At 39.0% G+C, this 15578-nt stretch overlaps 1 protein-coding gene across 3 annotated transcripts in view; it reads left to right on the forward strand.

Moving 5' to 3' along the window:
* The first annotated feature begins 444 nt into the window (after positions 1–444).
* The window catches only part of DEPDC1B (DEP domain containing 1B), a 110112-nt gene continuing 94978 nt past the window's right edge, over positions 445–15578 (forward strand). The window contains exons 1-3 of one of the 3 annotated variants that reach the window (XM_055367860.2): positions 532–584; positions 12820–12933; positions 13432–13697. In XM_055367860.2, coding sequence (XP_055223835.1) covers positions 12931–12933; positions 13432–13697 — 269 coding nt within the window. In that variant the 5' untranslated portion in view covers positions 532–584; positions 12820–12930. Of the gene's footprint in view, positions 585–610; positions 789–12819; positions 12934–13431; positions 13698–15578 lie in introns of those variants that run through there. The other 2 variants (XM_019013690.3, XM_063700734.1) reach the window with 2 other exon arrangements.

Below are 15578 nucleotides of genomic sequence, written 5' to 3' on the forward strand. Positions count from 1 at the left end.
AATGTCCCTACACTGGTAAAAGCTGTCGCCTCGCTTCATTTCACTACCGCTTCTCCCAGCGTTAGCAGCACCTCCAGGCTCACAGTGCACTCGGTAGGGAGGACAGGTATTTATCCACGCGGCCCAAAGCTGGGTTTCGGTCGCTGGATAACACCTATTATTGACCCTTTTGTAGAGATAGCGTGCGTGTGTTTGTGTTGCGCGGACGCAGAAATCTGGGAAGGGCGCTGCACAGCGTTGTCCAGCGCTGGGGAGACGCCCCCGGCCCCTTAGTCGCACCTGCCCAGGTGTGCTCGCACGGTGGGACCAGGGTGGGCAACACGTCTCGCCCCGGGCAAGTTCACACCCGGAGCTCCCAGCGCCGCGGGTCTCGGAGAAGACGCCTGCCTCCCCGCCCACCCCGCGCATTTCCGGTGACGTGCTGCCGCGCCGCCCAATCAGCGCCCGGAGCCCGCGGGCTTGGGATTCAAACTGCTGCTCCTCCGGCTGGCGGGGATCAGCGCTGGCGCGGCTGCGGCCGCTGCTGCCTACGCGCGATGGAGCATCGCATCGTGGGGCCCGGGCCGTACCGAGCTACCAGACTGGTGAGTGAGTGTGCTGGGGCCTGGGCGGAGCAGCCGGTGCAGCGAGCCCCCAGTCAGCGCGCGGACAGAGTGCTTGTCAGTCTTCGCTTCCGTAGGCCAGCGGGACTCGGGTGTGGAGCATTTCAGCTGGGACTACTGGGGCTGCCTTTTAGTGGACGAGCCTCAAAGAAAGGCTAACGGGGCCCAGAGCTCAGCCGGCCGGGGGTGAGTGCAGCTTTGTCCATGAGATGTTGACTGGGTTCTCGGCAGTAGATGGCGCCTTTCTGTTTAAAGACCCCAAGACCAGGCTGTTCCCTGCCTTTTGTCCTCTGGAATCTAACCGACCCGGTCGGTAACCTGAGGGGCCACCACGTACCCCGTAACGCTCAGCGTTCGCGGCAGTCCAGGCAGGGCGTGTCTCCTTCCTGAGTGACACCTGATGATACCTGGCGAGGTATTCGAACAAACGGTGCCCAGAGCAGAGGGGCATCGCGCTGGCCACATTTCCGGCCCCTGGCGTTTCTGTTTCTGTCAGCACCGATCCAGATGAGGAGCTGGCCAGGACAGATGTTTTAGGAGAGTCTTTGCCGACTCTGAGTTCCTGTTTTTTTTTTTTTTTTTTTTTTTTCTGGGAGAAAAGCTTTGGTATTGAGGTGTACTTGGTCTGCTTTGACTTGGAACAAGTAATTTTAGTGATTTCTACCTCAAAGGCTTACTATAATGCAATAAAGGGTGACAATTTGGTAATGTCTGTGGCAGGTTTTTAGAGGACTTTCTGTGGAAGTGTAATGGTAATTTGGGAGGACAGTAACTTGCTCCTTGGTCTGCCGACCTCTCTGGCCACATTTAACATGGGAATTACTCTCATCGTTCCATGCATTATAATGAATACACAGGAAAAGATGGGAACTAACATCCAAACTCTTACTCAGCTAGACTCATGGAAGAGGTGAGGATGCTGGGATACAGATAATGTAAATAGGGTTTCCTTTTCTTTCCAAAGCCAGCCACACACTATACCAGTAAGTCAAGCCAGAGCTGAGAAGGCCAGCTTCTGGAAGAGAAATCATAGTTGGGGCTGATGGGTCTTTACTTTTTAAATTTGGCTCATAGATCACTTTGAGAATCTGATGAACATTAAGGATCTTCTTCACAGAAAACTGCACATGGCACATACTCATGAAATTTTACATGATTTAAGGGGACGGATCACTTGAGGTCAGGAGTTCGAGACCAGCCTGGCCAACACAGCAAAACCCCGTCTCTACTAAAAATACAAAAATTAGCTGGGCATGGTGGCATGCGCTTGTAATCTCAGCTACTCAGGAGGCTGAGGCAGGAGAATCTCTTGAACCTGGGAGGTGGAGGTTGCAGTGAGCTGAGATCGCGCCATTGCACTCCAGCCTGGGCAACAAGAGCGAAACTCCATCTCAAAAAAAAAAAAAATAATAATAAGGAGATTGGGAGAGTCTGTGACATTGTTTTATTTGGCATAAAGACAAGCATTTTATTTGCTCATCCTTTGGATCAGTAATCTGGGCTAGACTCATGTCAATGGTTCTTTTGTGGAGGTCACTCATGTGCCACAAATAATGTGACTTGGCTAGTACTGGATGATGGAAGATGGCAGCTTGACTTGGTCCTGGCTGTTACCTGGGCCAGATATCTCTAACAGGTTATCGGAGGCATCTTCACGTAGTGGTCTCATGGTTCCAACGTAGCTAAAAGGAAGTTTCAGCTTGTGACTTTCTCTTCAAATCTCATTGGTCAAAGCAAGTTAAACAGCTAAATCCAGATTCTAGAAATTCAACTCCACTTCTTGATGGGCAGGGTGGCAAAGCCACAGAGGTGCATGTGGAGAGGATGGGAAGAATCATTGCACTCATCTTTGCGAACACTCTATACAGACACCAGAATGATCTGGGGTCAAGAATATTGATAGGTCTAACTTTAGGGAGGAAAATAAGGCATTTGATCATTCCCTTCACCAATTTATTTACAGCACTTACATAAGGAAAACATAGCAAGGCTCTGGTTCTTGACGTGACTAGTCTTCATTCTTCCTGCATTAGACTAAAAAAAAAATACCTCATAATTGGAATTGTATTTTAGTCTCATATTCACAGAATTGTATGAGGTACTTCTTTTCATGGATGCAGAGGGTCCATATATAGATACTGCTGGATTCTTGAGTCACATTAAAATATTATCAAAGGAATTTGTTTAATTAAAAAAAGGTGCTCTCTGCTCTCTAGAAGTCTTCAGTCCCTAACAAATAATATTCAGGCTAAATTTAGGTTGATTAAGTTAAGAAGATAAATGACATGGATAATTAATGAAACAAACACCTCAGTTTCACCAGAATTTCCCAGGTAATCAATTCAGTTCTCAACTTCATAGTGTTTGAGGAACATAATATTAAACTAAGATGTGGAAAACAGAAAACAATAGCCAATTTTTTTTTTCAAAAGTGAGTATTCCTGCTGTCAGTGATTGCAGCCAACATTGAAGATGCTTCTTTCCATTGTAAAATCTGTAATTGTTTCCCCAGTGTAATTCAGCTGTGACTTAAAGCTTTTGCTAGGTAAATCATATATTTAATAGTTTGAGACTAGTCCTCTTTTTACTTGTTGGACCTAGTTGGCCTTTCCTCCGTCTATCCGCAGCATACAATTTCTCCCTTTTCCCATCATGCTCATTCTAAACTTTCTTCAGGGGAAGCTTGGTAAAAATCTATTGGGATACAAAAACTAGGCCTTTATTTTCTCCTTTCATGGCTCACTTTACTTTCTCAAAGCATGGACAGCTTTAGAAAAAGCTCTTTGGTGCTTTTTCTAAAGCACCAAAGTCTTATTTGAAAATAACATTTTGTGAATTAGGTAAAATGTTATGACAAAAGTCAAATGACAGCCCCAACTCATGATAAATATGAAGCTAATTAGCCATTTATACATTTTCACTGAAATAACTTTCATCTTTGTAAACTTGGTATAAATAGTTCATTCAAGTAGAGAGAAAAATTTTTTTTCTAGAAACTGCTTAAATCTTTGAACTTATTCTGAGTTATATATATGGTCTGATGCAACTGATAAATTTTAAAAGACATACAGCTTTCATTGAATCTGAGAGTTAGAATGGCAAGATCATACAACGAGGTTGTGGCAAGTGTAAGTAGATCTAGGATTGGTTGTCACTGAACTCCCAGACCAGTCAGTTTTCTTTATAGCACCGCTATCATAATATTTTTGGTACTAAGAAGAAATGAAATGGAATATCCTGGAGAAAAGAACAGGATGCAGTAGGTGTATGTCTTATAGTTTGCCTCATCGTGTTAAGAAAAAACAATTGTGTGATTTTATTTTTTCCTGAGAAACTAGGGGACTGAAATTAATAAGTAGAGCAAAACAAAAAGTGTTTTAAAATCATAAAACAAATCTGTTTTGTTCCATTTGTTGTAAAGATTCTCTTCAAATATAATGTCGTGAAAAAAAAAATTCAAGCTCTTTCTTGTTCTTTATTGACATAGGATATTTTGTTTCCAAAAGTGACTGAGAATGGTATATTGTTAGATTATTTAAAGATAATTATTTTTCTTTCTGAGCAGAGTAGCCAAATAACCCCTTAGTTATATTTGGAAATAAGTGGGAACAGAGACCAAGGTGACCTCAGTAGGCTTTAAAAAATCTAAAGTATCTCATATATTAAGGAAATATAACCCATAATGATAAATGCCATTCAAAATCAAAATGAGTAAATTCAAAAGTCTATTTATAAATGCTCTTTTTAAAAGGGGCAATGAGACTTTGATAAAGATGTTTTATTAGACATTTTCTAGTATGAAATAAAAGTCAGTAGCAATAGAGCAGTTAATCCATTCTGAATCCTAATGGATTTTTTTTTCCTGTGTGGGAGAATGCAATGAATTGAAAGCTCATGCTGAAGAGTAAAATTCTGAGAACTGAAAAAAGTTTTCCCTCACAAAAAGAAATGAACTTCACAAAAAGAATTTTTCACGCTGGGTGCGGTGGCTCATGCCTGTGATCTCAGCACTTTGGGAGGCCGAGGCGGGTGGATCACGAGGTCAGGAGATCAAGACCATCCTGGCCAACATGGTGAAACCCCGTCTCAACTAAAAATACAAAAATTAGCTGGGTGTGGTGGCACATGCCTGTAATCCCAGCTACTTGGGAGGCTGAGGCAGGAGAATCACTTGAACCAGGGAGTTGGAGGTTGCAGTCAGCCGAGATCACGCCACTGCACTCCAGCCTGGGCACCAGAGCGAGACTCTGTCTCAAAAAAAAATAAAAAAAGAAAGAAGTTTTCACATTCCCTTACAAAGAAGACAGGGGCCTTGTCCTACCAGGGATTTATACTTGGTATTAATTGACTGTAATGACAACTGTATGATATTACACAGGAACAGATAGTTGCTCAATGGGATAGAAACAATCAAGAAGTGTGATATGTAAGGTTACTTAATAGTATTTCTGTTCATTTAGAAAAGCATGGCATAATTGACTCTTGATATGGTTTGGACGTTTATCCCCTCCAAATCTCATGTTGAAATGTAATCCACAGTGTTGGAGGTGGGGCCTAGTGGAGGTGTTTGGGTCACTGGGGCAGATCACTCATGAATGGCCTGTTGCTGTCCTCATGACAATGAGTGAGTATTCACTCTGAGTTCATGTGCGATCTGATTGTTTAAAAGGCACCCTGTCCCTCACTCTCTCTTGTTCCCCCCTTGCTGTGTTACGTGCCTCCTTCTGCCTGCTTCTGCTTCACCTTCTGCCTTGAATAAAAGCTTCCTGAGGCCTCACCAGAAACTGAGCAGATGCTGGCACCATGTTTCTTGTACACTCTGCAGAACCGTAAGCTGATTAAACCTCTTTCCTTTATAAATTACCCAGTGTCAGGTATTTCTTTACAGCAACACAAGAATGGACTAACACAACTCTCCATCCAGAAAAAAATAGAGATCCCCTGCCTCCCACCATATAAAATTCAGTTAAAGGTTTACATATTAAAAAACATGCCCTCTAAAATATTAAAAGAAAATTTTGATAAATATTTTAATACCTCAGGATAGGGAAGCTTTCTTAAGAGAATAAACCCTGAACTGATAAAGAAAATAGATAATTATTTCCTTATAAAAACATCAACATCTACAACAAAATCATTGTATAGCTAGAGACTATGTAAAGAAATTGATAGGCTAAGATAAAACATTTGTAACATGTAACAAAAAGGTTTAATATTCTATATTCATCAGTACATATTAAATGGGTATACTATATGTCAGGCACTGGTCTTTGTTGTGAGGATATTGAGCTGAACAAAATCGATTAACTTTCCTGACTTCTGTGCCCTTAAACATTAACAGATTAAACAGTTCTTAAAATTGATTTTAAAAAAGAGATAACCCAGTAGAAAAATGGCAAATCTCAGAAGACAAATGAATATGACTAAAGGTAAAGATATGAAAATGCAAACAAAATATGGATCTATCATTTCTTTTACATAGATTGGCAGAAATGAAAGAAATGATAACATCTAGTGTAGGCCAAAGTGTAAGGCTTTAGGCTTCCACATTGTTGGTGGAAGTGTGAATTGCTACAACTGATTTAAATATGCTGATACTTTTTAGAAATCTATCAAAAGTAAACAAAAGCCTTGGTACTTTAGGTTATATAAACAAGTATAACTTGTAACATATTTGTAAAAATTGAACTGGGCAGAACTTGGATGACCATTTGTTAGAAAATGGCAGAAGAAATTATGGCACATTCTTAAGAATGGGCTAGATCTGCAGGTATGACGCAGGGAGGTATCTGTTAGGTGCAAAAGCATGTTTTAGGATAACATATACAACATGATTGATCTCATTTTTTAAAATGGCAAACAACAATAAATGACACACCTACAAAGGAAAAATTCTGTCTATGTGTCTGTATGTGATAGGTATGGAGTAAGACATGCAAACTCTTTTGTGTATACTTCTGTATTTAATTTGTTTGTTTCAATGAGTGTTATTCTGTAATTAAAAGAACAACAGAACTGCTAACCAGACTGGGTCAATTAGTGGATATACCTAGTGATATTTGGAAATATTGGGTCCCAGAGAGCCATGTCTTCATTATGTTTATGTAATGCATAAGGTATTATGCATTAGGTAATTTTAGTTCATGATTATGATTGTTCAACCAACATAAACAAAAATCTTTTTTATTACCCCTTCCCCCGGCCCTACATACTTGATTATGCCTTTTCGGTACAACAATCTAATGATAAATGAAAGCTAGGTATCAGGGCATGTATTAAAAAAATCAATAATCAATGATTAAAAATATGTGAAAATTGTTTAAAGGTATGGTAATATCCATAGGTACTTGGTATAGTGAAATGACTACTTGAAGAAAAGTCCGTAGCACAGGATTCCAGATCTTATTCACAGACTAAGTACCTGAATGACATTTGCTAAGTTGTGTATCCTGCTAAGGTCTTGATTTTGTCCCAAAGATTTTTTCCAGCTCTAGAATAGATTGAACCTTATAATTTAAGAGATATCCTGGACATTTTATATATTATCCTTAAATTTGAGGAACACATTTTTAACAAAGGACTTTTATAGTCATGATCTCATTTGATCTTACAATAACCTTGTAAAGTGGGTGGATAGGTAGAGAAGTTAAATCAGCGTTCTTGGACTCTTTATGGGCTTCCTTTCTACTATTCATTATTTAGCCTTTGCTCTGCTTTTCCTGTTTACATACTTTCCCTCCTTCATCCACTCACTTGTTTTCTTCTCCAACCTCCCTACTCTCTTCCACATCCAGTTTACCACCCCAACCAACCAGTTCATATTTGCCAACTTTCATGTGGGTAATAATTTTAGTATGTGAGCATGTGCATATGTGTATGTATGTGTTTTTGTTTTTAGGTGTTAATTAGGCATAATGTACAGAAAAATGCTCAAAAAAATTTGTTGAGTTGTATAAAAAGTGTACAACTCAACAAATTTTCATAAAGTGAGCATCCCATGTAACCAACATTCAGATCAAGGAATATCATATTACTAGCACCGCAGAAGTCTCCTTTCCCCCACTTGGTCCCTCCCTCCTTATGAAGGTAACTGCTATCATTATTTTAAATATCATGGATCGTTTGGCCTGCTTTTGAGCTTCAAGTAAATGGAATCATATAGTATTTACTTTTCATATGTGACCTGTTCATCTCAATATTATTTTCTGAGATTCATTTATGTTATGGCATGTAGCAATAGTTCGTTCGTTTTCACTGCGTTCTGTTGGTGAATATATTATAACTTATTATGTTGATGGACATTTGGGTTGTTTCTGCCTATTATGGATAGTGCCATTATGAATAATGTGTCTTTTGGGGAACATATATATGGATTTCTGTTGGGTATATGCTTAGGAGTAGAATTGCTGAGTTATAAGGTGTTCAGATATTTAGCTTTTGTAGATATTGCCAATCTGTTTTCCAAACTGGTCGCACCAATTTACATTCCTTACAGCAGTGTATGAGATTTCTAGTTCTTTCACATTCTTACCAGCACTTAGTATTGCCTACCTTTTTTCTTATTTTTTAGGTCTCTAAAAAAATTTTAGTTTTGTAAATTGTAAACTGACAAATTATAGTTGTATATATTCGTAGGGTACAAAATGATGTTATGATTTATGAATTCAATGGAATAATTAAATCAAGCTAATTACCATATCCATCACCTCAAATACTTAACATTTTTTTGTTGTACACTTGCAATTTACTCTCAGATTTTGAAAGTACATTATTATTAATATCTTCACCATGATGTCAAGATATCTCAAATAAAAAAGATAATTTCCTGTCTAGTTGAGGCTTTGTACCTTTTGACCATTATCTCCCCGTTCCCCACTCCCCTCAGCCTCTGGTTACCACCATTCTGCTTTTTGCCTCTTTGAACTCAATTGTTTTAGATTCCACGTATAAATGAGAATAGGCATTATTTGTTTTTCTGTTCCTGGCTTATTTCACTTGGTGTAATGTTCTCCACTTCCATCCATGTCGTTGCAAATGACAACATTTCTTTCTTTTTTTAAAGGCTGAATAGTATTATATTGTATATGTATACCACATTTTCTTTATTCATTTATCTGTTGATGGACTTTTAGGTTGATTCCATAACTTAGCTCTTGTAAATAGTAAATGACATGGGAGTGCAGACATCTCTTTGACATCTTGACTTCAAATGTTTTGGGCAAATACCCAAAAGTGGGATCATTAGATCCACCTGTCTTTCATTTTAGTTATTCTGACAGCCATGTTGTGATATTGACTTGTCGAGTTCTTTTACATTGCACTGATAATTAATGAGGTTTAACATCTTTGTATATGTTACAGGACATTTGAAGATCTTTTTTTTATGATATACCTGTTTAAATTTTTTTTTCATTTTGTAATTGGAATGTCTTTTTCTTATTGTTTTTTTTGTTTTGTTTGGAAATGATAGATATATCTTATCCTACTCAGTGGCTTGCCTTGTTTCTGTGTGTTTTTAAGTTAAAAAAGATTTTAAATTTGGACTAACTTAATTTGGAGCATGACTCACAACAGTGCCAAAAGAAGTAGAAAGATTAACGTAAGAATAAAAAGCTATTTCAATTTGGCCAGGAGGAAGACATGATTAGCAATTAGTGGGATTAAATTTCTTGAGGTTGAGAAGTTGGTTAAAAAAAGTAGAAAAAGTGCTGGGTGTGGGGCTCATGCCTGTAATCCCAGCACTTTGGGAGGCTGAGGTGGGTGCATTACCTGAGGTCAGGAGTTCAAGACTAGCCTGACTAACATGGTGAAACCTCATCTCTACTAAAAATATAAAAATAAGCTGGGTGTGGTGGTGCATGCCTGTAACACCAGCTGCTTGGAAGACTGAGGCAGGAGAATCGCTTGAACCCGGGAGGCGGAGGTTGCATTAAGCTGAGATCATGCCATTGCACTCCAGCCTGGACTATACGGTGAGACTCCGTCTCAAAAAAAAAAAAAAAAAGTAGAAAAAGTGAAAGATCGATTAAGCACTTGCTTATTGACTACCTAGTGTGGGTCACACACCGTGCCACACATCCGGGGTACATGCATACGCAAACCCCACTTCTGTCCCTCAAGCTCCTGCTGTTGTATGCTCAGGAATTATGAATGTGGCTGAGAAGGTTAGCCATCAAAAATAAAAGAGAAATAGGATAATAGTTTCTCAGGTGGTTGGGCAGCAGAGAGTATGAAAAGAAATCTGGAAGAAAAGTCATGATTAGAAGGGAAAACATGACCCAAGGTTGGGCAAAAACAAACAAACAAACAAAACAAACAAAAAACAACTCTGAGATCAGAAATACAGTTTAAAGAAAAAGGTGACATCAGAAAAATCTGATTTAAATAGGAAGAGAGGTGAGAGACAAAAGATTCAGAGTTTGTAAAGTGACAGACTTGAAAGAGAAGAGTAAGAGAAAATGAGAATATGACTATGAATTTTAAGGACTTTAGGAGGACTGGCAGGGAGCCTATGTTCCTAAAAAGATGTTGAAATAATTATGTAGAAAGAAATTAGAAATATGTTACACAATAAAAGTTGCCTTATATTCCTTCTTCAAAAGAGATGACTTTCCTTTATTTTTAAGTTTGTTGTATATTCATTTAGCTTTTCATATGCATATACCAAAGCAGATAGGATCAGATTATATATAGTGTTTTGTACGTTTTTCTTCCACTTTGTTATATTTATGATACCTATTTCTGTCTGGAACTGTTGATATATTTTGTTTTGTGGCTATTCCACACTTCAGTCAATTTTATTCAAATTAGTTCTAGTTTTTCTCTGATTATAAAATGGCAAATTAGTTCTAATTTTTCTCTGATTATAAAGCATAAATATGTTTATAAGTATATAAAATGCTTATAAATGCTTTCTCTGAAAAAACACTCAGGTTTATTAAATATAATTCAACATGTTTAAATAAAATTTAACTTGTAAATACTTTTATTTTATCTTTCTTTGAGACAGGGTCTTACTCTGTCGCCCAGGCTGGAAGGCAGTGGTGCAATCATGGCTTACTGCAGTCTTGACCTCCCAGGCTCAAGTGATCCTCCCACTTCAGCCTCCCCGCTCAGTCTGCCAAGTAGCTGCAGCTACAGGCACACACCACTACACCTGGCCAATTTTTAAATTTTTTGTAGAAATGGGGTTTCCCCATGATGCCCAGGCTGGTCTCGAACTCCTTGGTTCAAGTGACCTGCCCACCTCATCCTCTCAAAGTGCTGGGATTAGGGGTGTAAGCCACTGCACCTGGCCTGTAAATGCTTTTTAATCCGTTATATTTCTGCTTCTACATGGTGAATCCCTAAAAGTAAAGTGGCTGAAAAAAAAAAAGAGATCACATCTTATATAAGCATTTATTAAACAAGTACTTATGAGATTCTTTTCTAGAGCTAGCTTTAAAACAATATGGAGATGAGACTATTATTTCCCTTTAACATTTTTGTATTTTCAGCAGACTGTAGGTAGAACATAGATTTTTTAAAATTCAAGATATAGATTTGAATATACAAATTGGTTCTACCACTTATTAGCTGGGTAGATTTGAGTAAATTTCTTAATTCCTTCTGAAAGATGGTTATTATGAGGATTACATATATACAAAGACACAATGGGGACACAAGTTTGGGACATATTATATGTAGTCTAATGAGAACAAAAAAGTCATTTATTTGCTTCCTGATTTCCTGCTCACTGATATAACTTCACAGATATAAGGAGAAAGAAGCTGAATTGTCATGAAGTTATTTGAAAGTAACATTTAAGAGAGACATCTGGTTTTTGTCTTCAAGGATGCTATGAGACATGGCAGTTCACCTGCCGCCTAGTGGCATCTTGTAGTGGAAGGAAACTGGATTTTTTTCAGTTCTTAACCATGTGCCAGGGCCTGTGCAACCAGTATATGGCAGAACTGGGATTTGAACTCAGGTCTGACTCCATACCTCATGTTTTCCCCATTCCTCAGGGATTGATTCTGTTATCCTGAAGTGTTCCAGTGTTTCTTAACTTGAAGATTAGGATCATTGTGTGGTGAGCATGGCCAGCAGTGTATTACAGTGAGTTAGTATGTACTTGATTTGACAAAGCAAGTTTCCTAAATAAAGTGGAAGCAATGGGATATATATTCCCTGAACTTAACTGATGTGGATCCAATCAGTGTGTGGTGTGCTGTTTCTTAGCAGACCTCTCATTTTAATTTCCATGATTTTTGACTCCCAAAATCTGAGATTTTTTGAGCTTCTAGGGCCATGTTTTTATTTAGGACAAATTCCTAGAGAAAAGTGTTAACTGCACCAAAGCCACATAGTTATTGGCAGAGGCTGGACTAATGGCCAATGGAGACTCCATTCTGGGGTCTTTCCAACGTACTCACTCAGCTCTGACAGCCACATCCACCCTGATAATATTAATAAATACAGCAGCAATGATGCTATAATGGCTAACGTTTATTAAGCACTTCTTTCGTGACAGACACTGTGATAGGCTGCATCAACATTATCTCATCTGGTCTTTGTAACAACCCTGTCATGTGGGTACTGCATTACACCAGGAGTAATGGAGGCTTGTCTAGCAATGAGTCAGTTTGCCCTGCTGGTCAGTTGTAGAATAGGCCTCTCAACCCAGCAGTGTTTGACTTCAGAGCCTGAGCTCTCTCTACCCAGTCTACTTTTCAGTGTGGTATCTGAAGATGTCATGCACACTTAAACTTCTAGGTCCTTTCAAAGGAACCATGAGGTAGTTTTAAACTAATATATATTATTTGAGGTATCTAGTAGCTATTCTTTCAAAAAGCTTTGTTTTGCATGTAAGCAAAAACTGGCTCATCACTTTTCAAAGGTTTATCTTTGTGGCCTTGAGCTGTTTGACATCAGGCACTGTATTATCTTTTTCATCTCTCTTCCTCCTCCTCCTACAATGCCTTTCACATGATAAGCAACCTAGAAATATTTGCTGAATGAAGGTAAAGTTATTAAACAGGGGACTCCAAAAAGCAAAGTTTGCACAGTGGGCTTAGTTTTAATCATTATTTACTGTATGTTCTTTGTTTATGTAAAAATCCATTAATAGGACAACTTGATGGCAATCTCCTCAGTAAATAATATTTCTTGAATGAATAAATGATGAACCACCCTTGAAAAGCTGCATTTTCTTTACAGTTTTTTTTTCTATCAATAGTTTCTATTTTTGAGGCCGGGTGCAGTGGCTCACTCCTGTAATTCCAGCACTTTGGGAGGCTGAGGCGGCTGGATCACTTGAGATCAAGAGTTCGAGACCACCCTGACCAACATGGTGAAACTCCATCTCTACTAAAAATACAAAAATTAGCTGGGCATGATGGTGGGCACCTGTAATCTCAGATACTCGGGAGGCTGAGGCAGGAGAATTGCTTGAACCTGGGCGGCGGAGGTTGCAGTGAGCAGAGACACGCCACTGCACTCCAGCCTGGGCGACAAAGCTAGACTCTATCTCAAAAAAAAAAAAAGTTTTTATTTTTGTTTTAATTATGGTAAAATATATATAATATAAAACTATTTTAACTGTTTTTTATGTGTATAGTTCTATGGCACTAAGTACATTCACAATGTTGTACAGCCATTACCACCATCCATTCTCCCAAACTTTTCTTTATTAGAGTTTGAAGCCTGTAAATAAAACATTTTCAAGGCTCTACCTGTTATTAAAGCAGTTTAAGTGGAAAAATTGCATTCTTTGCTTTAATTATTTGAGATGTAATAATCTTAAAAAAATCAGTTGATTACTAAATGCCATTCTCTTTCTTTCCCCTAGTGGAATGAGACCGTGGAGCTTTTTCGTGCTAAGATGCCATTACGGAAACATCGCTGTCGTTTCAAGAGCTATGAGCATTGTTTCACAGCGGCCGAAGCTGTGGATTGGCTGCATGAGCTGCTGAGGTGCAGTCAAAACTTCGGCCCTGAAGTGACCCGCAAACAAACGGTCCAGCTGCTAAAAAAATTCCTGAAGAATCACGTTATTGAAGACATCAAGGGAAAATGGGGTCAGGAAGATTTTGAAGACAATCGTCACTTATACAGGTAATGGCAACATGTAAACCTGGAGGGTGAGGAATTGGGGAGATGAGTGAATCTGGTCCAAGTCTGTTGAAGCTTCCTGATGTGTAAGAATTTACCTTGTTCACTGAACAGTGGGTCTAGTTGTGATTTGTTGAGTGGAGAACTGAATGTGTTGCTGCAATAAAACCAGCTGGGATTTTTCTTGGCTTCTTAGAGCATACCAGAGTTGTGTTTTGTTGCAGTGATGTTTCAGTAAGGTAATCTTTTCATGCCTTTTGCTCACCTGGGAAATGGTGGCCATAACTTAGTACTTCTGGAGAATCTGAAATGGTGAAACAGTAGCTCTGGGTTCAGCTTTTCTGAGCAATGGGGATTGGTATATTCAGGAGGTTAGTAGCAGAGTGTGTGTGATCTTTAAACAGCTCAGGGCCCATGTGAAGAATTATGCTAGAATTCCCTGATGTCTCAGATTAAGCCTGACAATGTGAGTCCGCTTTTCTGCAAACATTTTTGCTCATGTTTCAGTGCTATTTTATCATGTGGACATTTACCACCAGATAATCCAAGGGAAAATAAAGGCTGCTCGTCTTGCACTTCACTTCTTGCTGCATACTTGGCAGTTTTATTGCTGGAGGTGGAGGAGAGCAACCTCAGATTCAGGTGTGGGAGAAGACTAAAGAGGAATGAAGTCACACGGGTCCATAAATGAATTGTTGAGTTATCTACACGGATTAAAAGAAGGAATGGAGAATATGGACCCTTATTACGTGCTTTCCTTTACTCCAGCTGAAAAATAAGAAGTGTGATTGCAACATATTCAGTGAGGGCATTCCAGTGGGACACATGGCTTTGCACAGAGACAACCTGGCTCTTTCATACCTGAACCATTTCTTTGTCTCCCTCTTGGACTAGCTGCTGAGAAAGGCAGAGCAGGGTGAGACTGTCTGTTGTGAGTGCATAGGGTGAAGAACAGACATTGCTGTGCATTAGGATCTAACTTCATCATGGAGTTTCATCAGCAGTCTCTTGCGTCCAGATATCAGTATTGTCATCTGGGCAATTAGTCATCTGTCCACTTGGTGGTTAGTTTTGGCGTTGCTGATCCCACTTTTAATTAGGATATTGGGTAATCTTGGCCTATTCTGAGACCTTAGTACTTAATAGCATCAGACAGTGGAAATTTTAGCCCTGATTCTACATGCCACACTTTATTGGGAATTCTTAAATGATTATTTCTCTTGGGAAACTTTAATTGCTTGTACCCCATCAAGATTTAGCTAGAACACTTCTGAAAGATTCTCTGGATGAGTAACTTCCATTCTATTCTATTGTGACCTTAAATTGGGTATCTCCCTTCGAGTCCCAGGAGGCTTTATGAGTCCCAGCAGAGTAAAATAGGAGCCGACTACCCAGCACTAACTGCCAGAACATGTTTCACTTCAATATTAAGACTTAACCATGTATCCCCCTTTAAAAAATAGAGTACACAAGACATATTAAATTCATCCATTAAATAATTATTTTTTCCTCCAGTTTCTCTAGTAGAATTCTTGTGAGTCATAAATGGAACAGTATTTTTTTTTTTTCACCATTTACTACCTGAAAGTTCATTATGGCTTTCCATTTTCCTGAGTGGAAGTTGTGTAAGTTAACCACCAACTTTTGCCAATTACCTAGATTAATCTGGGATGAAATCCGTTTAGACATGTAAATCATTTGTTAAGGTGCCCGTGCCTTGAATTGAGAGTGAGCTAATGAGTGTGCAGCCGGCCGTTGCATACATGCAGGCTTCTATTACAGTGCTCCACGTAAGAGCATTTGGTGTCCTACCTGCTGTGTCTTAACTGCTTTCCTTGGGCAAAGAGTACTACTGCCAAGTTATGAAAACAGAGGAGGAGAGTA

Source organism: Gorilla gorilla, chromosome 19, assembly GCF_029281585.2.
Source record: "Gorilla gorilla gorilla isolate KB3781 chromosome 19, NHGRI_mGorGor1-v2.1_pri, whole genome shotgun sequence".
In the NCBI taxonomy this organism is placed as follows: Eukaryota; Metazoa; Chordata; class Mammalia; order Primates; family Hominidae; genus Gorilla; species Gorilla gorilla.